Source organism: Spea bombifrons, chromosome 4, assembly GCF_027358695.1.
Source record: "Spea bombifrons isolate aSpeBom1 chromosome 4, aSpeBom1.2.pri, whole genome shotgun sequence".
Lineage (NCBI taxonomy): Eukaryota > Metazoa > Chordata > Amphibia > Anura > Pelobatidae > Spea > Spea bombifrons.
Genome location: NC_071090.1, coordinates 1,222,783 through 1,247,949, shown reverse-complemented (window position 1 = coordinate 1,247,949; position 25,167 = coordinate 1,222,783). Strand labels below are relative to the sequence as shown.

The 25,167-nt window shown below is 48.8% G+C and overlaps 2 protein-coding genes across 2 annotated transcripts in view; one reads left to right on the top strand and one right to left on the bottom strand.

Moving 5' to 3' along the window:
• The window catches only part of ETFRF1 (electron transfer flavoprotein regulatory factor 1), a 203,325-nt gene that overhangs the window by 24,881 nt on the left and 153,277 nt on the right, over window positions 1-25,167 (bottom strand). The gene's annotated exons all lie outside the window — the stretch shown is intronic.
• ITPR2 (inositol 1,4,5-trisphosphate receptor type 2) overlaps window positions 2,181-25,167 on the top strand; it is a 70,888-nt gene continuing 47,901 nt past the window's right edge. The window contains exons 1-10 of the mRNA XM_053464419.1: window positions 2,181-2,901; window positions 11,748-11,818; window positions 15,150-15,265; window positions 16,319-16,405; window positions 16,641-16,799; window positions 17,499-17,597; window positions 17,680-17,763; window positions 18,367-18,513; window positions 18,953-19,048; window positions 24,285-24,326. Of these exons, the coding sequence (XP_053320394.1) occupies window positions 2,810-2,901; window positions 11,748-11,818; window positions 15,150-15,265; window positions 16,319-16,405; window positions 16,641-16,799; window positions 17,499-17,597; window positions 17,680-17,763; window positions 18,367-18,513; window positions 18,953-19,048; window positions 24,285-24,326 (993 nt within the window). The 5' untranslated portion in view covers window positions 2,181-2,809. The remainder of the gene's footprint in view (window positions 2,902-11,747; window positions 11,819-15,149; window positions 15,266-16,318; window positions 16,406-16,640; window positions 16,800-17,498; window positions 17,598-17,679; window positions 17,764-18,366; window positions 18,514-18,952; window positions 19,049-24,284; window positions 24,327-25,167) is intronic.

The following is a 25,167-nucleotide window of genomic DNA, read 5'->3' as shown; positions in this document are numbered from 1 at the left end:
ATTAATCACCACCCTCAGTCAACCAATAAAGGCTTTTACATTAATCCCTCGCCGGAGACACAATGTATCCTGCTCGCTGTTTGCATTACTTCCCTTCGCAAACTAATAAATTCTTTTGGGTTTTAGTACCGAGTTCCGGTGACACCTTGATGAACCTTCCTAGCACTGAACCTTTCCTGCACTTACCCCTGGGGCGGTCTTCTGTGCCAGGGGCTCTTAGGGCCCTCCTGGGACCCTTTTTAGGGCCCCTTACCTGTACAACAGATTATCTCTTGGTCATTTGGACCCTATTGGGTCCAGCGCCGTCTTATATGGTGGCGCAGTCTGCCCCAACGATGACTCCTCTCCAACACGCGCCAGTACGAGCTAGAATAGATGGAGCAGAGGATGGATCCAGGATCGGCAGGAATGATTTGTCCCTGGGGGCATTTTATTCCATTTTTTGATGGGTCATCCAAGGAATCCCATGCAGCGGTGTATTTAGTTTTGGCCTGATCCTTTCAGCCACCCCCTCCGCCATCTTCACTACAGGGGCTTTTATTTTACGCATTTTTGTGACATTGCTTTATTTTTAAGAAAAAAGACGCAGGAAAATCCTGGGAATAAAATCCCGAAAAGGGAATAGGACTCTGAAGGGGGGTATTTAGACAGAGTAATTCTAGTAGTAAGGTTTAAAATTCTTCTTTTCACCATAGGAACCGACAGAATGTTCATGCCGATTGGACCATTCTTTTGGTTGCTACGGCAATAAGGTCACACTTCTACCTTTGCCCCAGAATCATTCTTTAGAAATAACCCCAGAGTATGAGATTGAAAAAGCTGGCCCCCAAACTTACTAAAATGGGGTAAATCACATAAAAACCTGATTCTCTTTTTTGTCTTACTCGTTTTTAGAAAATGCTAATTTTTGGGTTCGTAATGGGTTAATGTTAACAAACACTTGTGTTTTGGGAATTGGAAGCAGCGACTTGTATCCTCGGATCTATAAGATCATGGCTGAGGACAGGAATACGGTTTCCTTGGAAACGCACGCCAATCAGCTAATTAGTATGTGAGTTACATGTCTTGACAGCACAGAATCCTGGTGCCAAGTTTATAATGTGGGGTTATCACCATAGCAACCAACGAAAAGGTTCAATCTCCAAAAACTTTCCTTTACTCATATCTATTTAATTTGCGCTGAATATTGTTTTTATTCCCTGCATGGGAACGTCAGAGGCGCGCAGGACCCCCAAGACTTATTACAAAGGTGCCCCACAGAGGGCAAATGTTTCCGGGGCTTGCGAAGGGGGCCGGTGTTTGCCCCTTTTGACAGGGCGCTTGTAATAATCCTGGCACGGCGTGCCTCTGATGTTTGCTCTGCGTGGAATCTGACCGTGGAGCCGCAGCAGCGGTGGCCTTGTACACAGCATCCGGCAGCGCAGCTAATTTAACCCTGTGAGTGCTGCCAGCTGTTGGTTTGAATATAAGTGAGGTAATGGGGCAACTTGTAGTTGTTCTGACACTGGGTATTTGTGAAGTAAATGGGGTAGTTTGTAGTATTCCTAGCCATGGACGTATATGTAAGGTAAAGAGACAGTCAGCTCTAAAGCCCATTTCCTCCCTCATATTAATATGCCCTTTCTATGTGCCCCTAGGGCAGTTTTATTTTCCAAAGTATCCTTTCTGGGGCAGCTATTATTAAAATGCCATATCTCTGTGGCCCTGGGGCAGTTATTATTAATGTGACCCTCTCTGTGGCCCTGGGGCAGTTATTATTAATGTGACCCTCTCTGTGGCAGTTATTATTAATGTGACCCTCTATGTGCCCCTGAGGCAGTTATTATTAATGTGACCCTCTCTGTGGCAGTTATTATTAAGGTGACCATCTCTATGTGGCCCTGGGGCAGTTATTATTAATGTGACCCTCCCTGTACCCCCGGGGCAGTTATTATTTATGTTACCCTACCTGTACCCCCGGGGCAGTTATTATTTATGTGACCCTCCCTGTACCCCCGGGGCAGTTGTTATTTATGTGACCCTCCCTGTACCCCCGGGGCGCCCCTCTCCCCTCATCCTGTACGGAGTGACTGACTACCACAAACCTTTCCTTCCTGGCCCCGCCCAGCAGTCCCTCCTATTGGCTGCCTGCCGACCGGAGCCCCTCCCCTGTGCTGGAGCCCGCCTCGGAGCTGAGCGCTGACCCGATCCGGGAAACTTCCTCCCGTGAGGCTCTGAGGCAATTACTGAGGTACCCCGGGACACCAAGAGGGGCACTTACTGGGGGACCCCGGGACACCGAGACAGCAGCTTCTGGCTACCTAGCGACCGGGGCAGCAGGCTAAATACCTCCAGGTCCGTCCAGGAGGTGGGGCATCTAACTTACTGCCCCGGGACAAGACCAGGGGCACCTGGCCAGCTGCCCCCCGGACACCTACAAAGGGGCATTGGGATTACTAACTGCCCGCGGACACCTGCAGAGGGGCATCCGGATAATTTACTCCCCCTGGACACCTACGGAGAGGCACTGGCATAAGTTACTGCCCCTGACAGCTACAGAGGGGCAACGGGATTTCTAACTGCCCCGGACACCTACAGAAGGGCATCAGGATAACTAACTGCCCCGGACACCTACAGAAGGGCATGAGGATAACTGCCCCTGGGCATCTACAGAGGGTCAGGATAACTAACTGCCCCCGGATCATAGTGTGCCACCTGTCTTCTTACTGCTTGGAGAGGCAGGGTGTTTAATTGCCCCCGTGGAGGGCAGGACCATGCTTCTCTGCTAGACGGGGCCCTGCAGGTTGGGGCCACACGTGCCCCCCCCGGAATGATCGATAAGATGACGAGCTTTTTGTACATCGGCGATATCGTGTCCCTGTACGCGGAGGGCTCGGTGAATGGCTTCATCAGCACCCTGGGGTAAGAGGAACCGCTCCTGGGGGGTGTACAGGGGCAACTCTCAACAGAGCTTAACTGCCCCATGAACCCTGAGTTAACTGCCCCGTATACCCTTCTTCTGCCCTATGTATCCCAAGCTATCTGCCCCCTGTACACCCTGAACAGTCTCCCCCATGTGTCCTATCTACCCCTACACACCCACAGCTATCCTACCCCGTGTAATACCCTCCATAAACCCTGTGCGACTTGCCCCATGCACCCTGAGCTATCTGCCCCTCACTGTGTGATGTTACTTTCCAATCTGCCCCTCACCCTGTGTGCCACCCAGTATTGCCCCTCCAGCAGACATATTGAGGTATTTTAAGATACCCCATGAGGTGTTTGGGGGCTGCAGGCCTGGAAAGGGTCTAATGCCCCCCGGCATATGGCAGTGACACGTGTCCTGTTCCACTAAAGGGTTAACTGAACCAGCAATCTATTAAATGCCCCCAATTGCCCCATAGTGCCTGTCACGGATGCCCCTCACGGTTACCTTAATTCCCTCTGTGCCCCCTCCATGCAGCTCCTTAACCTGTTCCATGCCGGGTGCAGCACACTAATGGTTAATATTGTGGGGTTGCTCTCTGTGTTAACCCTTTACTTGCAGGTCACCTAAGCAATGCCCCCCGGTATGGGGGTGTTTGGGGGTAATTGCCTGCCCCACTCCTCTGCCCCTATACCCCGTTACACCCCGTTTATCGCAGCCTTTTTAAATTAGACAGGACTTCATTCTTTGTCTAGCCTGAAAAACTTGCACTTACCCTCGCTGCGAGGGTCAAAGGCCGCAGTCCCGCTCGCTTTGGGATAAAATTGCAAAATTTTGGGAAAAATGATATTATTTATTTATCGCCGTCATACTCCGTATCGCTGTACAATGTGTTATTATTATTTATATCGCCGTCATACTCCGCAGCGCTGTACAATGTGTGTTATTATTATTTATATATCACCGTCATACTCCGCAGCGCTGTACAATGTGTGTTATTATTATTTATATATCGCCGTCATACTCCGCAGCGCTGTACAATGTGTGTTATTATTATTTATATATCGCCGTCATACTCCGCAGCGCTGTACAATGTGTTATTATTATTTATATATCGCCGTCATACTCCGCAGCGCTGTACAATGTGTTATTATTATTATTTATATATCGCCCTCATACTCCGCAGCGCTGTACAATGTGTGTTATTATTATTTATATATCGCCGTCATACTCTGCAGCGCTGTACAATGTGTTATTATTATTATTTATATATCGCCGTCATACTCCGCAGCGCTGTACAATGTGTGTTATTATTATTTATATATCGCCGTCATACTCCGCAGCGCTGTACAATGTGTGTTATTATTATTTATATATCGCTGTCATACTCCGCAGCGCTGTACAATGTGTGTTATTATTATTATTTATATATCGCCGTCATACTCTGCAGCGCTGTACAATGTGTGTTATTATTATTTATATATCGCCGTCATACTCCGCAGCGCTGTACAATGTGTGTTATTATTATTTATATATCACCGTCATACTCCGCAGCGCTGTACAATGTGTTATTATTTATATATCGCCGTCATACTCCGCAGCGCTGTACAATGTGTTATTATTATTTATATATCGCCGTCATACTCTGCAGCGCTGTACAATGTGTTATTATTATTATTTATATATCGCCGTCATACTCCGCAGCGCTGTACAATGTGTTATTATTATTTATATATCGCCGTCATACTCCGCAGCGCTGTACAATGTGTGTTATTATTATTTATATATCGCCGTCATACTCCGCAGTGCTGTACAATATGTGTTATTATTATTTATATATCGCCGTCATACTCCGCAGCGCTGTACAATGTGTTATTATTATTTATATATCGCCGTCATACTCCGCAGCGCTGTACAATGTGTGTTATTATTTATATATCGCCATCATACTCCGCAGCGCTGTACAATGTGTGTTATTATTATTTATATATCGCCGTCATACTCCGCAGAGCTGTACAATGTGTTATTATTATTATTTATGTATCGCCGTCATACTCCGCAGCGCTGTACAATGTGTTATTATTATTTATATATCGCCGTCATACTCCGCAGCGCTGTACAATGTGTTATTATTATTTATATATCGTCGTCATACTCCGCAGCGCTGTACAATGTGTGTTATTATTTATATATCGCCGTCATACTCCGCAGCGCTGTACAATGTGTGTTATTATTATTTATATATCGCCGTCATACTCCGCAGCGCTGTACAATGTGTTATTATTATTTATATATCGCCGTCATACTCCGCAGCACTGTACAATGTGTTATTATTATTATTTATATATCGCCGTCATACTCCGCAGCGCTGTACAATGTGTGTTATTATTATTATTTATATATCGCCGTCATACTCCGCAGCGCTGTACAATGTGTTATTATTTATATATCGCCGTCATACTCCGCAGCGCTGTACAATGTGTGTTATTATTATTTATATAATAATAACAACGCCGCGATTTACATTTTTTAAAAACATTTTTTATCTGAATTTGAATATTCTGCTTTTCTCGCCGATATCTGTGGTTTTCTGGCGTCTCTGCTGACGTTAAGTGTCAGGCGGTTGTGATATTTGTGATATTTCTCTGTATCCTTTTCAGAATCTGTTACTCACTAAACTGAAACTCTGAGGTCCAGATAAGGAACTGCCTGCTGGAGGTGGTGGTAACTCCCTCGCTGGAATGGCTCATGTTTCAGAAGCTGCTCTTTTTTGGGGAACAGATGGGGCAGATGACTCCTCTATGCACTGCTTTACGTGCTCACTGTTCCAGGGTTCATTGGGTTAATTGCCCCCATCGGCGCTGCAGGGGTCGCTGCCTATTCTCCAAGGTCACCCCGGGTAGCACGCGGACCAGCGCTCTGGTCGGTCCTGTAAGCCCAGTTGCCCCTCCTGTGCGGCAGCAAAATGACCTCCTTCACTTGCCCCCAAATCCGACCAGCAGCCGACCCGCGACTATAAGCCTCTGCTTTCAAACATCTCCTCCTCGGGGGTAACTCGTCTACTCCCCAGCCGCCGACCTTTACTGCCCCGTCCCTGGCAGGTAGCGTGTGCGGGGCAGCACGGGGCGGGTGCGGGGCAGGTAGCGGGTACGAGGCAGGTAGTGGTAGCGGGGCAGCACGGGGGCGGGTGCGGGGCAGGTAGCGTGTGCGGGGCAGGTAGCGTGTGCGGGGCAGGTAGCAGGTGCGAGGCAGGTAGCGGTAGCGGGGCAGGTAGCGGGGCGCACGCCCTGCGGTCTGGGTTTGGTTGCGCTGTTTGTTGCTGTTACACGAGAGCGATAATCCCCGGTGTAAACAGAGAGAGAAACGCTAGGCGGCCGCCCTGATTGGTCAGACCCGCCGCTTTCCAGCGGGGGTTAAAAAGAGGTTTTATTCCCATCCTGCATTTGGTTTGGTTTCCTAATTTAGTAAATAAAGCCCTCGCGCCCAAAAACAGCGGGTTCTGCTTTTGTCTTAAATGCCCTAAGACGGAACGCTTAAGCAGTTCTTTAACTCTTGCAGGGCCAGCTGAATAACATGCAGGCTGTTCAAGCCTAGAAAGGGTTAAAGGCGCCTCTAGCTAACCTGGCATGCAGCATCTCTGGGAACCCCCTTTAACCCTTTCTGCTGAAATCTGGGTTGGGCTGGAGTACGTGGCCCCTGGGGCACGTCACGGACACGCCGCGGGGCACGTATGGCGCTTCACAGGGCTTTAAACCTGGATTTAAACCCAAGACAAGCAGGAAGGTGCTAATTAACCATCTAGGTGCTGGAGTGCCAAGCCGCCGCATTTCTCAGAGGGTCACCTTGTTCTCCAAAATCACCCCCCCATTTAATTGGGGTATTAATGGGAGGGGTGTTTGGGACGTTATACGCTGCCTCTCCCCGGTCCGCGAAATGGGCCGGACCCTGAGCGTAACCTTTGCTCTTTGACCTCTGGGGTAATTATCTCAATTGGGGCTTATGAGAAATGCCCTGGGGTGAGGCTGTAACTTTAACTCTTTGTGTCCTGGTGCCCACTATTTCCGCATAGAACTTTCTGGCTTCTCTTTCCCCCCGAATATCTTTCTAATTTTCTAATTTTCCTTCCTTTAACGAAAGTGAACTTTCAGCACATTTTGGGCTGAAAAACGTGTTCTTGGCTTCGTTAATTTCAATTTGTTTTCTGGGTTTTGTGTTAATTTTATAAATATTTGTGTTTATAATAATATATAAATGGTTATATTTAGTACCTCTAGATGCAGAAAACTGGCACATGACATCACACGCTGACCCTCTGATGTCACTGTTTGAAGTAATAGCGCTGGTTACGTTCCTCGCATGTTGTAAATACCGCGTCTGCTCCTCGTCACGCAGAGGGTCGCGTCTTTTGCCGGCGTCCCCCCCCTCTCGTGCCGAGCGTCTGCGGGGTTTATAACGAGAACCACATTTAGGAATGGAGGAGAGATTCCTGAGACGTTGCTCACCCCGCTGGCACCGCAACGGCCCAGAACTTGGGGGGGAAAAATGCTGAATCCGTCGACGTATGAAACTTTAATTCCGAGAACGTTTCCGGCGTCTCTGTCTGTTATTCGTTATTTTCTATAGCGCATGCATGTTCCGCAGGTCGTTACAGCAGGAGAAACGGGCGACTAGATGGGGGCCGGATGGGGCCGATCTGCCGGCAGGTTCTGGGTCACCGTGTAAGACGTCTGGACCGCGCTTTATTTCTTTAGAATTTTGCTTCATTTCTGGGGTGAAACTTTCGCAAACCTGACAAACCCACAAAGGGGTCGTTATCTCTGGGGTCCGGAGCCGTGAGAAATAACCCAACGAGAGGCAAATGCGGGGCTTTTAATATATATTTTTTAAATTGTTTATTCACCTTTTTTTAAAGAAATACAAATAAGACATTGTTTGGAGGCAGAAGGTGTTGCGTCCGGCGGGGGATAAATACCCCCGGGGTAAATGAGACTCTTGTCCCGTCTTGGCACGCGGCGCCTGCAGGAAGCGGGAAATAAAGAGACCCGCAGTAATTAACTTCGCTCGAATTAACTTGAAGCAGAAACGACGTTCTACGAGCCAAGAAATCGCCGTGACGACAGGACAGCGGGATGAAGAATCCGCAGGAGAGAACAGAGAACCCTGACTGTCTAATACAGAGAGCGAGACGTCCGCGCCCGCGCTTCATATCACGTGACTGCCGGCCAACCAACGAGACGCGCCGAAAATATCAAACATTGGAACGCTGGGGTAAAGAAAAGTAACCGGATCTTCTAAAGAATCAGGCCGACCAGACGCAAGATTTATCTTTATTTATTATCTTTATTTAAAAATCTAAAAATGTAACCTTAAAAACGGATAAATTCCAAATATATCGTGACCTTCAAAAAAAGAAAAACGCCACGGACCCAAATATTAGAATTTTCTAGATTTTTATTAAATGTTTTGTGTTATTAAAGACTAATTTAAATATCGCAAATTGTGATTGGCCGGTCATTTTTTTTAAATGTAATAGCGGGAAAAGTATGGATTAGGCCAAAAAAAAACAGTAATAAATGTGAAAGTGCTATTTTTTGTTCATGTATCCATTTGTAGCCAAATCTTTTGTTATTAAGAGTAACAGGAAGAACGTTTGAAGTCGCAGAGCCGGCGAGGGGTTCAAGTCCAGTAACATTCACTCCTCTGACGGGAAGCGATGCAGGAAAGGTCGAGAGATATCCCGCGGCAGTGCAAATATACCGCCGGCGTTATCTTCGGCGTCACCATGACAACAATCTGCGAGCGCGGCCCGCGTCAATTCTGCTGAAGGGCAAAAAAGCACCGAATCGGCGCCACCCCTTGCTCCTAACCATCTCTGTGTGCGACGCTTTATGGCAGAGCTTAGAGAGTCCCTTCAGTCATCGAGTCCTCGAGGAGTCAGAATCCTGCGATGAGATCTAAACGCAGAAGTAAAACCCGGTTTATAAACTGAAAAAACACTTCTATGCTTTAGATTTCTACGGCTCCCGCAATGATATTAAAGAGTGATTTTTGGTGTGAAGTTCCAGTGGTTGCTATGGTGATAAGACCACTTTTTAAACTTTGTATAAGAACTTGCTTCCAACACGTAATCCAACAGCCACACGGCAGAAGTGGTAGAGGGTAATACAGTGAGGGGATTAAACATGCGCGGGATAGACATACGGCTCCTGAATCTAAGACGAGACTAACGACTGATTAAGGTTTGAGTCTTTACAGCGGGAGAAACGGGCGACACGGTGGGCCGACGGGGGCCGATCTGCCTGCGGGTTCTAGGTTTCAGTGTGATCGAGAACCGTGCGCCGTCTCTGTTCCCCAGAGCTCTGAGGATTTTAAATAAACAAAAGTCTCTTTTTGAAACGTCCTTTGTTCGGCGCTGATAACGGCGTCTCTGCATGACCTGAGAATTGTTACAGTAACTAAGGTGTCGGATTCTGGGTGTGATGTCATCGCCAGCGACTGCTTGGAATGAAGCAGAAGTACAAGGTCTCTCCCCGCTTATTGGGTCACGCGCTGTAATTTCGTTTGTTCCTAGTCACCAATGTAACAATTGCTTGACACGTCTGAATAGATTGTAAGCTCCCAGGAACAGGTCCGTCTGCTCCTTTGTAGCAGTCTGTGTTAACGCGTTAATCTTAGTGACAATTTTCATGTTATTGGTAATTTTCATTCCCCTCCCCCATTCATAACGCACCGCATACAGTTATCATTAATTATTGTTTTATATAGCGCCATCATATTCCGTAGCGCTGTACAATGGGTAGACGGGACACAAGAAGTAGTATGTAACATGACAGTTTTGTAGATTGTAAGCTCTTTGAGCAGGCCCCCCCCCGCACCTTTTGTTTCTGTCCGTATTATTAAGCGATGCGCGGCTTGTTCTGTTTACCGGTTGTACAGCGCTGCGGACTATGATGGCGCTATATAACCCAAGAAATAACGCTGATTTCATGTGGATGAAGCCTTTGATGAATGGAAAGTAATATAAGCGGGGCTGGTTGACCCCGTGGTGCGCGGCGGCCGGCCGGGGCCGTCGGGTTATGAGATACTCGGCATTGTTTTAGGTCGTGGATGTTTATGAGTCACAGGAACTGCCTCCACGCTGCGTCCCCTCAGATAACCGAAAACCGCGCGCATTCTGGGGAAGGAAAAGGCAAAAAGCAGATACGTCTCTGCAGCGGGATGAATTTCCTTTTCAATTAACCCTTTAACCCACCCAGACGCTGGATTTCTGGCTATTTCTGTACCATTTTTGGCTTTGTGGCTTTTGCCAGAACATGGCGGCATAACGTGGCGTCTCTAGAACCCGGCTGTCACCTAGATGTCCCTGTGGAGGGGATTTACAGAAATACAGGAGGGATGAGAAATGTCACAGCGAGAGGGTCAGAGGCTGAGATGAAAAGGAAGTTTTACTTTGTGGATAAGTGGAACAGCCTCCCGGCAGAGGTGGTAGAGGGTAATGCAGTGAGGGGATTAAACATGCATGGGATAGACATACGGCTCCTGAATCTAAGACGAGACCAACGACTGATTCGTTACAGCAGGAGAAAGGGTGACGGGGGCCGGATGGGGCCGATCTGCCGGCGGGTTCCGGTTACTCTGTATAGCCGTCGTGTGTTCTGATGAGCGGACAGCAGTGGGGTGAGCTGCGATCGGGGGGTCGGGGATTCATCCATTGTGCGGTTTGTGTGGTTTCGTTACAATGTTTCATCATCGGATCGCTTGTTATGTCATGAAGCCGGACGCCGTGATGTATCGCGCAGCATTAAGCAGAAAACACGCCGGATTTAATGGGCTCCTGGTTATTGATTAATCAGAGAGCAGCGGCAGCGGGTGCTCAGAACGCTTCACCGGGCGCTGTGAGCCGGGGGGCCCCTGGGGGCCGGGGACATTAGAATTTTTCATTTAAAAACTCTTAACATCCAGAACATAAGATGCGAGTCCGTGGATAACCTTTACTGTGGAGCCCGAGCACTGGCGGGGGCCACAATCAGATATGTTACTGGCTGGGGGCCACAATCAGATATGTTACTGGCTGGGGCCATGGAATAGACCCAGAAACTGCCTATTGGCCCCAGCTGGACAACAACAATGGATGAAGTAACGTTTAAAGCAGCGCCCGCGAGTCATGTGATTATAAGGGGTCGCGGCGTATGACAGGATTTAAAGTGCCCGTGAGTCATGTGATTATAAGGGGTCGCGGCGTATCACGGCGACGGGGTTTAAAGCACCCGCGAGTCATGTGATTATAAAGGGTTGCGGCGTATCACGGCGACCGTGGAGAATGCAGAACACGTCGCATGAAATGCATTAACGGGCGCTCTCCGCAGCAGGCGTTATTATCTGCTCCCGGGGCAGGGCGCGTTTCTGGGGCTCCTTTGATGTGGCTTCCTAAATAAACCTCACGGTGTTTACTTTAAAAAGCTATTAACAAACCCATGTGAGATTACGAGGCCTTCGGTATACTCAGCGAATCACAAGCGCGAGAAAGTGACCTGTCAAACACAACCTCTGGAAACCGCGTCCGGCGGGGTCCAACAAACGGGCGCATCTCACGTCGCTTCTTTATTCCTCGGATCAAAAATACGTTTAAAAAAAAAAAAAGCTCAAAATTGGGACTGTCCTGCGCGAACCGGACAGTTGGGAGGCGTGTTAATGCACTAACATCAGATAGTTTCATGATTCCTATTACTTGCAGTCCCTAAGGGGTTAACCTGCGTAAAGGCCCAGTCCGACCCGCTTTGTGATGCGTTAACCCTTTGTGGTTTCGGCTCTTTAATTAACGCGAAGTGTTTTCTGCTTGCAGATTGGTGGATGACCGATGCGTGGTCCATCCGGACGCCGGGGATCTGGCCAACCCGCCGAAGAAGTTTCGGGGTGAGTTGCGGGAGCAGAACCCGAACCTTTGCCGTCTCTGGGGCCACGGAAACAAAGGCTTGCAATATTTTCCGATTACCCCCATATGCAAATTAATTGATTCATTAGGTTAGAATTTGCATACTGGGCAGTGCAGCGGTGTGATTGGATGAGACAACTATTTTTTTTCTCTTTAACTGCATTTCCATTGAAATCTGACGGCACAACGTATAAAGGGGAGGAGCCAGAGCTTTTCGGATAATATATTCATCAGCCGCGGTCAGCAACGGTAGCGATAACTTAATGGGGAGGAATAACTACGTTAAGACGGCTGCTCCCATGGGATACATGTGATATAATATATTGATTATTGGGACCAGTAAACTTATCACACTGGTTTATTTAGCAGACAGAACAGTAACAAATAGAATTTAGGGACATTTTGACCCAAAATCTGCTGTCAGGATTCAGGGGGGGGGGTTACCCTGACTTTGCCGAGAAACGCTTGCTTACAGCCTGCAGCTGCTTCATATTGTGGAAACACACGCGTACACGTATGTGTGTCATAGTTACACAACGCAACAAACACGGCGAGGACAGACACCTGCGAGATTAATGAAAGAATGAAAGCAGAACCCCAAACGTTACCACGGAAACAGCGCAGCTTAAACAAAGTGCATGTTTCGCATTCTTTTATCACTTTACGGGAAGTATCCCCCCCCTCCCCGGCAGCGTAAACACGTCGTCGGTGACCCGGCGGGTGCGTTGGACGCCGTGTTGTGTGAGTGACGGGGTTGCGACGGCTCGCTGGTGAACTCTTCACGTAATTCCGATAACGTTGGTTAAATCGCATGCCTGCAGAATTTTGCGGCTGCTTAAACTTTGCAGCCTCGCCGTCCCGGAAGGGAATTTACCCAAACTGGCCAGAATTTGGCTTTTGCCCGTCGGGTGCCGTCGGGTTCAGAAAGGGTTAATTCTGAAAGTGATGCAGGTATTCGGGGCCGGTGAGTCGGGCCGGTAACCCCTCGCAGCCCCGGTGCAAGTAATTACCGTCAGGCGTGTCTCTACATGTTACCACACGCGGGGGCAGCAACGGCGCACACAGCAACCAGCGGGGCTTGCTGGGGGCTCGGAAATCCCTTCCCTGCCCCCTCCCTGAAAATGAAATATTGCCCCGTTACGCAAGCGCCTTTCTGCAGTCAAATAAACCTCAGGCATCCCGTCATTGTGCGGCTGTCATTACACGGGATCCATCCGTAAACCCAGGTAAACAGGGTCAGCGCTTTCCTTTCTTTTGATGCCCGGAGACGGTTTGTTTACGACGCGTTTCGCTTTACTGACATCACTGACGAAAACACATCACATTATTCAAATTCCCAGGAAAAAATGTTAAAGTTCAAGTTACTTGTTTCTATTTTACCCAAATTATGCAGCTAAATAAATAAAATAAAATAAAAATGAAAAAAATAACACAGTTTTATTAGAAATCCCACTGTACAGCGCTGCAGAGGTGCTATATAAATCAATAATAATAAATGCTGCTGTACAGCGCTGCAGAGTATGCAGGCACTATATAAATCAATAATAAATGCTGCTGTACAGCGCTGCAGAGTATGCAGGCACTATATAAATCAATAATAAATGCTGCTGTACAGCGCTGCAGAGTATGCAGGCACTATATAAATCAATAATAAATGCTGCTGTACAGCGCTGCAGAGTATGCAGGCACTATATAAATCAATAATAAATGCTGCTGTACAGCGCTGCAGAGTATGCAGGGGCTATATAAATCAATAATAATAATAATAATAATAATAAATGCTGCTGTACAGCACTGCAGAGTATGCAGACGCTATATAAATCAATAATAATAAATGCTGCTGTACAGCGCTGCAGAGTATGGAGGCCCCTAACGTGTCAAATAAATATTCTGTGAAACAATTAAATTGAGAACAAACGGAATTTGTTGACTGATCCGCTTTAACGCGCACTCAGCATACAGGAAGAAGTAACAATTTAACGGCATCTCTGTGGCCTCCAAGAGGGGAAGTGGTTCGCCCACAGAACCCCAGAACCTGCTGGCAGATCGGCCCCATCCGGCCCCCGTCTAGTCGCCCATTTCTCCTGCTGTAAAGAGTCAAACCTTAATCAGTCGTTGGTCTCGTCTTAGATTCAGGAGCCGTATGTCTATCCTATGCATGTTTAATCCCCTCACTGTATTACCCTCTACCACTTCTGCCGGGAGGCTGTTCCACTTATCTACCACCCTCTCACTAAAGTAATACTTCGTTGCATTCCATCTCAGACTCTGACCCTCTCGTGTTTAAACTGCCCCCAGGTTCCTCTTTCATTCTGAGTAATGCAGCCCCCGGCAGTGCGTTCACACACACATACACCACACACACACACACACATACACACACATACACCATATACACCGCACACGCACACACATACACACACATATACACCACACACACACACACACACCATATACACCGCACATACACACATACACCATAGAGACCGCACACACACACATACACACACATACACCACACACACACACATACACCATATACACACGCACACGCTGTATACGTTACTTATATTACCAGGCGGAAGCGGCGTCTGTTTGTCTTGTTTTATGGTTTACTTCCCTTTTATTCTCTGCATGTTCTTCTAATGCAAATTCTCGCTATCCCCGCGCCGCGTGATTAAACTGCCCCCCACGGATGCTGGGAAACGACACCTGGCGTCCCCGAGAAATCTCCCCCCACCCCATGACCCTCAGCCAGTTACACAGTAACTTCAAATATAATCAGCGCTTTCCGCAGGTGCAGCGTCCCCTAAAAACTGTTCATTCAGGACGTGGTTAAAAGCGACACGTTATTAAAAACCTCCCTATGCTGCTGTACGGCAGATCGGCCCCCAGCGGCCCCCGTCTAGTCGCCAGTTTCTCCTGCTGTAAAGACCCAAACCTTAATCAGTCGCTGGTCTCGTCTCGTCAGGATTTCTGGTTTAATGAAAGAGCAGACGTAGTTGTTACAGGGAGGCGCTGCGAGGAGTGATTGGGGAAAACTCTTCTGACTGTGTGGCGGTGCCGGCTGCTCGGGGGTGGGGCTTCCAACCCAGGCATGTCAATGCATTTCACACATGCATGAAAGGGAGGGGTATGGTGATGGAGGGATTTGCCCCACCCCTGAGCAGCCAGCACACTGCCCCACGGGGGGGGGGGACGACACTCCTGCGAGGGCCGTGTTAGTAAATCCCCTCTCTGGCGCTCTCTCTCTCTCTCTCTCTCTCTCTCTCTCTGGCGTCTCGTGTGATGGGATTCTTTTCTGCGTTTCAGATTGTCTCTTCAAGGTGTGTCCCATGAACAGATACTCGGCGCAGAAGCAGTTCTGGAAAGCCAAGCAGGCCAAGCAGGGGAACAACACAGAGGCCGCACTGCTCAAAAAGCTGCAGGTAGGTGCATGCGGGGCGGAAAAGGGCCAGCGGGGTGCATGCGGGGCCCAAAAAAGGGCCAGCGAGGGGCATGCGGGGCCCAAAAAAGGGCCAGCAGGGTACATGCGGAGCGGAAAAGGGCCAGCGAGGGGCATGCGGGGCCCAAAAAAGGGCCAGCGAGGGGCATGCCCAGCAGATTATTTCAGGTTGGTGCATGCACTGGACAAAAGAAATGCATGTAGGCGCATGCTGGGCAAGAAACTGCAGATAGGTGAGTGTCGGGGTAGATACCGGACGTGGCGGATGCCTCCTCAGCGTGTCGCAGAGACCAACGACTGATTAAGGTTTGAGTCGTTACAGCAGGAGAAACGGGTGACTAGATGGGGGCCGGATGGGGCCGATCTGCCGGCGGGTTCTGGGTTTCTATTGTGAATCGGATGCAGGTTTTTATTGCGATTTCAGTCTTGCGCGGCCGCACCCCGTGGCTGAGTCTGCACTCGCTTTCTCAGAATCCTGCGAGCACCTCCTTGACCTCGGGGAAGAGAGAGATTCCCGGACGGCGAGGTGCGGCACTCGAAAGGTTACACGGCGAGCGGAATGAATTTCTCGCAGCGCGCGGCACCCGGCTGCGTCTGCACATCGATGACCCCCCCCCCGGTCCCTCCGGGCATCAAAATCTCATTAATAAAAACTTTTCAGACACGCTGAGGTTGTGCAGTAAGATCCGGCCGTGATAGGTTTATTCGACATATTCCGGTGAGATGATTTCATGAAGAAAAAGAATAAAGCAGGAACCGACAAGTCATGATTATTGTATTATGGAAGTGCACCGGCCGGCGGGGATGCCCCAGGGGTCCCGTACGTGGGGCCCGGAGCCGGTGCACATGTATGTCAGCCAGAGGCGTGCGGTCTGTGGAAGGGGACTCACAAATCGTGCTGCGATTGGCTGTTTACGGCTCCGGCTCTGTCATAAAAAACCCCCAGAACCCAATGATATTACCCCGATGATGATGTTTTGTTTTTTTGGGGTATAATCTGGCTGAATTGGGTGTTTTTATTATTTTTATTCCGCAGCACGCCGCGGAGCTGGAACAGAAACAAAACGAATCCGAAAACCGAAAGCTGCTGGGAGAGATCGTGAAATACAGCAATGTCATCCAGGTGAGCGCAGGGGGCCGGGGGGCGCACCGCCATGCTTCGGGGGAATTCAGGGGCATCAAAGGGTATCTGTGCTTCCAGCTGCTAGGAAAAACGACTGCCCCGCCCCGTTTGTGACATCATTGCGCGGCCTCGTATGCAAATGTGTGATCTCCGTATCTCCTGCTTCATCCGTTCAGAATTCAGGCTTTTCTGGTTATTCTGTAATAAAGTCGTTTTTTTTTTACGTTCCAAACAGTTACTTCACATTAAAAGCAACAAATATCTCACCGTCAACAAGCGGCTACCGGCGCTGCTGGAGAAGAACGCCATGCGGGTGTCGCTGGACGCGGCGGGGAACGAAGGCTCCTGGTTCTACATCCAGCCGTTCTGGAAGCTGCGCAGCGAGGGGGATAACGTACGTATCCCGGGGGTCCCGCGGGGGCAAACCAATCGGCAAAGGACCCCCCAGACATAGGATCTCAATGAAAGAAAAAAAGACCAGCTTATTGGGGAGAAAAAAATTAAAACCACTGTTTTTGCTTTGGTTGCTCTCGCACTCCCACTCACACTCATTCTAACTCTCTCCCACTCATTTACTCTCTATCACTCTCTCGCGCTCTCTCAATGTCTCCCTACCTTCTCCACCGGCAGCTTCAGTCTCCTTCCCTGCAGACCCGCTTCTTCAGTCTTCGCCCCCTTCTCCATATCAACTCCATTTTCCACTTACTGCCGCAAAAGGCCGGAGCCTCCGCTCCCTCTCCTCGGATTGGAGCAACAAGGGAGAGGTGTGCTGTGGCTCCGCCCTTTTTGCGGAAGTACTCGAAGAGGGCAGCCTATAGCATGGAGACATATTAATCCATTTACGGTATTTGGGGTGAGAATTGGGCGCAGGTCATCTTGGGCTGATTACCGGGTGACGATAGATTTAGGGCCGGTGAGGTCCTGCTGGGGGGGCGGTGACGGTAAAGGGCCCGATGGAGGGTCTGGCGTATTTTAGGGTAAAGACATGTTGAGTTTGGGGCTAAATTTGGGGGAATATCTCCAGTTACCCCGCTGAGACTGACGGAGGGGCTCAGGGGGGCCGTATAATGTTCTGTTTCCGTATTGGTTGCAGGTCGTGGTGGGTGATAAGGTGGTCTTGATGCCGGTTAATGCTGGTCAGCCGCTCCACGCCAGCAACATCGAACTTCTAGATAATCCTGGCTGCAAAGAGGTGAGAAGCGCGGAGGAGCCGGACCCCCCAATAATAACATATAATAACCACTAATAATAACGCTCCGCACCCCCCCGCGCAGGTGAACGCCGTCAACTGCAACACCAGCTGGAAGGTGGCGCTCTTCATGAAATACAGCGATTACAGGGACGACGTCCTCAAAGGGGTGAGAGATCCGCCGCCCGGTATCCGGAGTTTGGGGATTTTTTAGGAGTTTTTAGTAAATCAGGAGTGTGCATTTATTAAACGTAAATAGAAAGAAATATTGGGCAACAACCCCCCAGCGCTGTGACTTTCTCGGCTCAAACCCCACACTGAGCTGATGCTTTATGGCGATGCTAATGAAGTCCGTCCCTCCATAGACTTTCATTAGTCAGAGAGTCCGGCTGGGTGATTAAAACTGAGCCATTCTATTGTTCCCCACAGGCAGTATGATAAGGAGTTGGGGGGTGTTTGTCTAGTAGATTGGGGTCAGATAACAGAGCGAGAACTCTATATATTATGGGGCAAAAACTACAACTGGGGTAAAAAAAACGTACTTTTAATCTCATACTAGAAATGAAAGAATTGGGCTGGGATGATGGGATCCGATTTAAGCTGCTGTTTGCCTTTCGTAGAATTTTCAGAGCACAAAATAGTGAAATGGTAAAATTGACCATCTAAAATGTCATTATTTGCTTTCTTGTGTTTCTTGTGTTGTGTTTTAACCTCTTTGTTGCCAAACTTGCCCGCGTGCGCATCCTTTATCGGTCACGTTTGTCCGTCGCAGGGGGACGTCGTTCGGCTGTTTCACGCGGAGCAGGAGAAGTTCCTGACGTGTGACGAGTATGAGAAGAAGCAGCACATCTTCCTGCGGACCACCCTGCGCCAGTCCGCCACGTCGGCCACCAGCTCCAAAGCCCTCTGGGAAATCGAGGTGACCGGCTTGTTTTGGATGCTTTTAAATTGACTTAAAAATATAAAAAAAATCACTGAAAAATGAAAAAAAAATCTCCCCCATTATCCCCCATTATCCCCCATCATACGGGGGGACATCCTGTGAATATAATTATATAGATATATATTTTTTTTTTTAAAGAGGCAAACATTTGACTTTTAATGCATGTTTTCTCTGCTATTTACTGCGCAGAATGCGGGATATTTTCTTATTTTCTTTAATATGGGTGAAAAAACCACAAGAAATCATCAACCAGAAAAATATCATCCATAAAAAAATGAAAAGGGACAAATATAAGGGGAGAGTTTTTTATTTTTTGGCAATGTTCTCGATTCTGGCTTTTTTATTTATTTAACCCTTTGCGTGCCAGCATATACGTGTACGCGGAATGATACGTTGATTTGTCGCTCCGTCCCAGGTTGTTCACCACGACCCGTGCCGAGGGGGAGCCGGCCAGTGGAACAGCTTGTTTCGGTTCAAGCACTTGGCCACCGGAAATTACTTGGCCGCTGAGGTGAGTGGAGTCTGAGTGCGAGTGACGGGTTCCTTTTTGATCTGTTGGGAATCTGCCCCCCGCCCAGTGAATCCGCGCTCATCTGACTCCGGCTGTTACCTCTCGGGAGCCGTTGGACTCTCTAACGATACGGACTCGGACCTTAATCAGTCGTTGGTCTCGTCTTAGATTCAGGAGCCGTATGTCTATCCCATGCATGTTTAATACCCTCACTGTATTACCCTCTTTACTTCTGCTGGGAGGCTGTTCCACATATCCACTACCCTCTCAGTAAAGTACATCTAATAACATTAGGTAAAAAGTGTTGTGGATGCAGAGTGTTTTTGAACGCTGTTAAAGAGATGTTGTTAAACGTCAGCTCCCTGCTGTGATACTTCATACTGATATATAATGGCGGGAAGGAGGCATATCATTTCCGAAACGCCGCCTGTTGGATTGTGTGGCCGAGCCGTTAACACATTCATTGCCGTGCTTCTCGGCATCACCGGGCATGCAGCATGCGCTTGGCTCAGTACCGGCCCGAGCTGGCGGCCCGCCGAGTGCCCCCGCGGCACACAATCAACGCGCTTTGTTTTTGTTGCGTTTGATTTGGCAGCAGATCCTGGCGGAGATTCTCAATGTGTTATGAAAACAGCGGAGTTTCGGGCGACCGAGTCTCTCCTCCGTGCACCGTTTACACGACTCGGGAAAGAATGAGGGGTCTCAATAGGTTCGGGTTGGGGGAGAGAAGAGAGAGAGGGGATGAGAGAGAGAAAGAGGTGGGGAGAGAAGAGAGAGAGAGAGAGAGAGAGAGAGAGAGAGTGGATGGGAGAGAGAAAGAGATGGGGAGAGAAGACAGAGAGAGAGAGAAAGAGACGGGAGAGAAGAGAGAGAGGGGAGGGAAGAGAAGAGAGGGGATTGGAGAGAAGAGAGAAGGGATGGGAGAGAGAGAGACAGTAGAGAGAGAATGACAGAGAGATGGCGGAGGGAAGAGAGAGAGATGGGAGAGACATTTAAATACAGAAAGGGATTAATAAAGGACAGGGGGGGTTATTTCTCCCCCTGGTTTGGACCCCCCAACATCTGACGTTTATGGTAAAAACTGAGTTTTGTTGGGGAAACACTTTTGATGTTAATGAGGTTTGGATTAACCCCTTAGGGACCCAACCAGACGCGTAGCGTCACCATCACCCCTCCAAGTCATGTTTTATTAAACTTGTAACGTCTCTCGAGTCCCTCTTTCATTTTGTCTCCCGTTTACTTTGGGCCACCTTTTTATTTACTTATCAGAGGATTTTCTCCGCCGTTTCTGTTTTTATTTCTACGGCCGGTTTGCAAAAAATAAATATTCCTGATTGCTCTGAAACGCGTGTTTTAATCTCAGACGGAAACGCCCCGGCAACCAAAGAAATTAAAGGAACTTCTCCAGACCGCATCCCCTGGAGAGAAGGAGCGCGCCGTTACCGGCAGCGGAACAATTACACGTCCGGTGTGTGCGCCAGGAGTCTGTGTCCTTCCTGTTTTTCAAGGTCAAAGGGACAGAGAAACGCTTCCTTGTTCTGGATCTGCGGTGATCGGATCCAGAAACTGCTGCCCGTTAACCCTCGCTTTGCCACCATGTTGGGGTTAGAATTGGGCCCTATAGAAAACAATAAATTTATAACTTTACTGAGAATGTGGTAGATAAGTGGAACAGCCTCCCAGCAGAGGGGGTAGAGGGTAATACAGTGAGGGTATTAAACATGCATGGGATAGACATACGGCTCCTGAATCTAAGACGAGACCAACGACTGATTAAGGTTTGAGTCGTTACAGCAGGAGAAAGTTTTTTGAACAATTGCATAATCTAATGTATAACAGAACGTTTACGTAGCGAGTCTCGGGAGTTAATTGGCTGTTAGGAAGCGGTGCTGCCCCCTGGAGGGGGTTTAGTGTTATGTCAGGCCGGTAACGGTTGGCGTCACGGCGCTGGTTTCTGATTGGCTCGTAAGCTGGAAGAGGTTTAATTGTCCCTTTAAATGAATTGGTTGATGCGGTTTCTGTGTTTTCGTTTCTCTGTAACTTTGTATCTTTCCAGCTCCTTTTATTAGAATGCGGGGTTCTGATAACCTTGCGTCGGTTCCGCTCCGGACCTATTTCTCTTTTTTTGGCTCGTGGATGAGAGTTACTTTTTAGTAACTGAGCTGTTTTTCTTCATTTAGCACTTTTTTTTATATTTTTCCGTGAATGCTTATTATTATTTTTACTTTTTGACCTGAAAATTGATTCTTTATTCAGAAGGAGCTCTATCCGCGGATGTACGATGTTTGAACACACTGATACTGCCGCAGCAGAGCCGGCTCCCCAGGGAGGGTGCTGACATTTTGTTGACGTCTGGGGGGGACCCCTTTTTGCTGGCTTTTGGTCATAAAGGGAAGGAATAAAATGTACCTTCTTTCGAGGGAAGTGAGACTATGAAGACTCTCTAGATTGTAAGCTCTTTGGGCCGGGTCCTCCTTGTTTCTGTCCAAATTGTTGTGTGACGCGCCACTTATTATGCGACTGTACACCGCTGCGGAGTATGAAGGCGCTATATAATAATGTTGGTCTCCTGAGCGAGCGGAGCTTCTACTAGCGAGTGAGGTGTTTATTCTGAAGGCGTTCTCAGGCAGACCCACTAGGGGGCAGCAAACTCCCATGAATCCAGCCAGACATCCTGCGCAGAATGAATCCCTGCCGGGTTCGGGGGAACGTTCCACTCGCGCAGATTAATGTCCGTAACGGAACGATGAGCGCGTCCCGAGCTCGCCGTCTCCATTGTGAAGGCAGCTCGTCCCGCCTGGCGTTCTGTAACCGTGAATCCCCCCGGTACTGAAAGGGTTAAACCTCTGGTAGCCTTCACATAGTCTGGTACGGCATCCCATGGAGGTCTCGGCCCCTTCTGAACGCTGTCCTTATTCTACCTCTGTAAGAACCTTCATGCCCTTTGGCCCCTGGGGTCACTTGCGGGGTCGTAAGGGGATGCAAACGTTTCACCGCGCAGTAAAGTAAAACCGACATCGTCTCTTTGAAACAACATTTTGATTCTCGTTCATTTACCGCGGGCAATCATTCCGGGTTTTGTGTGCCGTCTGCCGTATACTGGCGGCGATTAACCATTTGTGTTCCTGGAGTTTGAGCCGTGTGGGGGCTTATTATTTCTGGGCTTTGATTGCGTGATGATCGCGTGATGATTGCGTGATGATTGCGTGATGATCGCGTGATGATCGCGTGATGGTCGCGTGAGTTTCCGTGTGACGGCGGCTGCAGGCAGGAAGGAAAGGCGCTGGATTTCACACTCGCCTCCCCATTGTGCGGTTGTCGAGATAAGTTACACAATGAGTCTCGTTTCTCATTGTGATGTTATCGGCCCCCCATTCACAGCCGCAGCCCCGGAGACAGCAGCCACGCTGACACTCACTTAGTGGAAGTGGCCCGCTGGCAAGGAGCCCACGCAGGAACAGTCATGGTTCCAGTCATGGTTAATGTTAATGCATCCGCGGGCTGATAGCGAATGTTTCGCTTTATATTGTTTTTGGGGAATTTCTGTGGATTTTTGTGGTCTGCAGGTGGATGTCAGGGGGGGGCAGGAGACCCTCCTCAACGGGATTAAAACGTGGTCACCGCGTCTCGCTGCTTCTGAGTTGTTTCCAAAGTTTCTGGAATTGTGCTTTGGAAGCTCATAGAACTCGGGGTGCAGTACACCTCCCCGCCACGGCAGATTGGGGGCGCTGTTTGCTTCTGTTCCAGAAGTTTGAGGCCGTTCATCATCTCAGCAGAAAGTTCTCTCCGTCTCTCTTACACCCCTTCCCTCTCTCTATCCCTCCCTCTCTCACTTATACCCCTTCCCTCTCTCTATCCCTCCCTCTCTCACTTATACCCCTTCCCTCTCTCTATCCCTCCCTCTCTCTCCCCCATTCCCTCTCTCACTTACACCCCTTCCCTCTCTCTATCCCTCCCTCTCTCACTTATACCCCTTCCCTCTCTCTCCTCCATTCCCTCTCTCTATCCCTCCCTCTCTCTATCCCTCCCCCTCTCTCCCCCATTCCCTCTCTCACTTATACCCCTTCCCTCTCTCTCTATCCTCCCTCTCTCTCCCCCATTCCCTCTCTCACTTATACCCCTTCCCTCTCTCTATCCTCCCTCTCTCTCCCCCATTCCCTCTCTCACTTATACCCCTTCCCTCTCTCTATCCCTCCCTCTCTCTCCCCCATTCCCTCTCTCACTTATACCCCTTCCCTCTCTCTCCCCCATTCCCTCTCTCACTTACACCCCTTCCCTCTCTCTATCCCTCCCTCTCTCTCCCCCATTCCCTCTCTCACTTATACCCCTTCCCTCTCTCTCTCTCTCTCTCTCACTTATACCCCTTCCCTCTCTCTATCCCTCCCTCTCTCTATCCCTCCCTCTCTCACTTATACCCCTTCCCTCTCTCTATCCCTCCCTCTCTCACTTATACCCCTTCCCTCTCTCTCCTCCATTCCCTCTCTCTATCCCTCCCTCTCTCTATCCCTCCCCCTCTCTCCCCCATTCCCTCTCTCACTTATACCCCTTCCCTCTCTCTCTATCCTCCCTCTCTCTCCCCCATTCCCTCTCTCACTTATACCCCTTCCCTCTCTCTATCCTCCCTCTCTCTCCCCCATTCCCTCTCTCACTTATACCCCTTCCCTCTCTCTATCCCTCCCTCTCTCTCCCCCATTCCCTCTCTCACTTATACCCCTTCCCCCTCTCTCCCCCATTCCCTCTCTCACTTACACCCCTTCCCTCTCTCTATCCCTCCCTCTCTCTCCCCCATTCCCTCTCTCACTTATACCCCTTCCCTCTCTCTCTCTCTCACTTATACCCCTTCCCTCTCTCTCTCTCTCTCTCTCTCTATCCCTCCCTCTCTCTCCCCCATTCCCTCTCTCACTTATACCCCTTCCCTCTGTCTCTCTCTCGTATACCCCTCTCATCTCTCTCATACCCATCTATTCTCTCTCTCTCTCTCTCTCTCAGGTGACTTATAATATGGAATTAGTGTTTTTGAGACATTCTTTGAGAAAAATTGTAAAAATAAAAAAGAATTTAATGAATTAAATGATATTTTGCGTGCGTTGCTCATCGGCGCGCAGAGAATTTGTGTCTCCTGTACGCAGACGGACAAGGATCTTAAACCTAACTTCATCAGGTTGCACCATAATTTGTGAGTTTTGGGGGGTTAATGGTTAAAAGGGAGAAGTAAAATTGACTGTTTTTGTTTCAGATCAACCCAGACTATCGGGATGTTAATGAATGCAAACCCACGGTGAGTCGGACTGATCATCCTGTTCCTGGGAATTCGATTATTTAATAGTAAAACGGCTCATTTTCTCATTGTGTATAAATCACTGGCCCCTGTGTTGTTTCCCCAGCACTGTAGATCTGGGATCCTTCTATCCACCTACTGTATTGACTGAGGGCAGAACTTCACCTGTAACATTACACCCTGACTCTCCTGTGTAGTGATTGGTCGCACCAGGGCTGCAGAGATATGCTGCCGCTCCTCGGGGGTGGAGTCACTATCCATGAAGCTATACTGTTTCTTAGGGGTGGAATTCCAAGCTCTGTTATTCAGGGGAGGAGTCTTAGTGGCATATTTATCTGTATATCTCAGTAATTAGGTAATTTTGGTTTTCTCCATTAATATGAAATTCCAGGATGTTGCATTGTCTTTTAACTCTTGAAGTGCCAGGGGTATGTAGCACACATTTCACTAATCAAGCCATGGCAAAGAGAAGGTTAAAATCACCTCCACATTTTCGTGGAATGTTCCTCTTCATGGCACGCAATGGGTCAGTCCTGTCTAAAACACATCAACAGAAAGGAAATGCATAGAAAACCAATAGAAGGAACACAGTAAGGATCCAGTCAGAATGTAAGTGCTGCCTTAAGCCCCTGTTATGCTGGTGGATAATTTTGGAACGCAAAAAAACACTTCAGACAATAACCCCAAATGCTTAAATCAGAGCAGCCTCAGGGGCAATTACCCTCCTTGCCACCCCCTGAATCCCCTCTGCCCCTCTATAGCATGTGAGGCACTCAATCTATGTTTTGGCACCCAATTTAACCCTTCACAGCCAGGCTGCTTTTGTTTGTATCTATGTGAT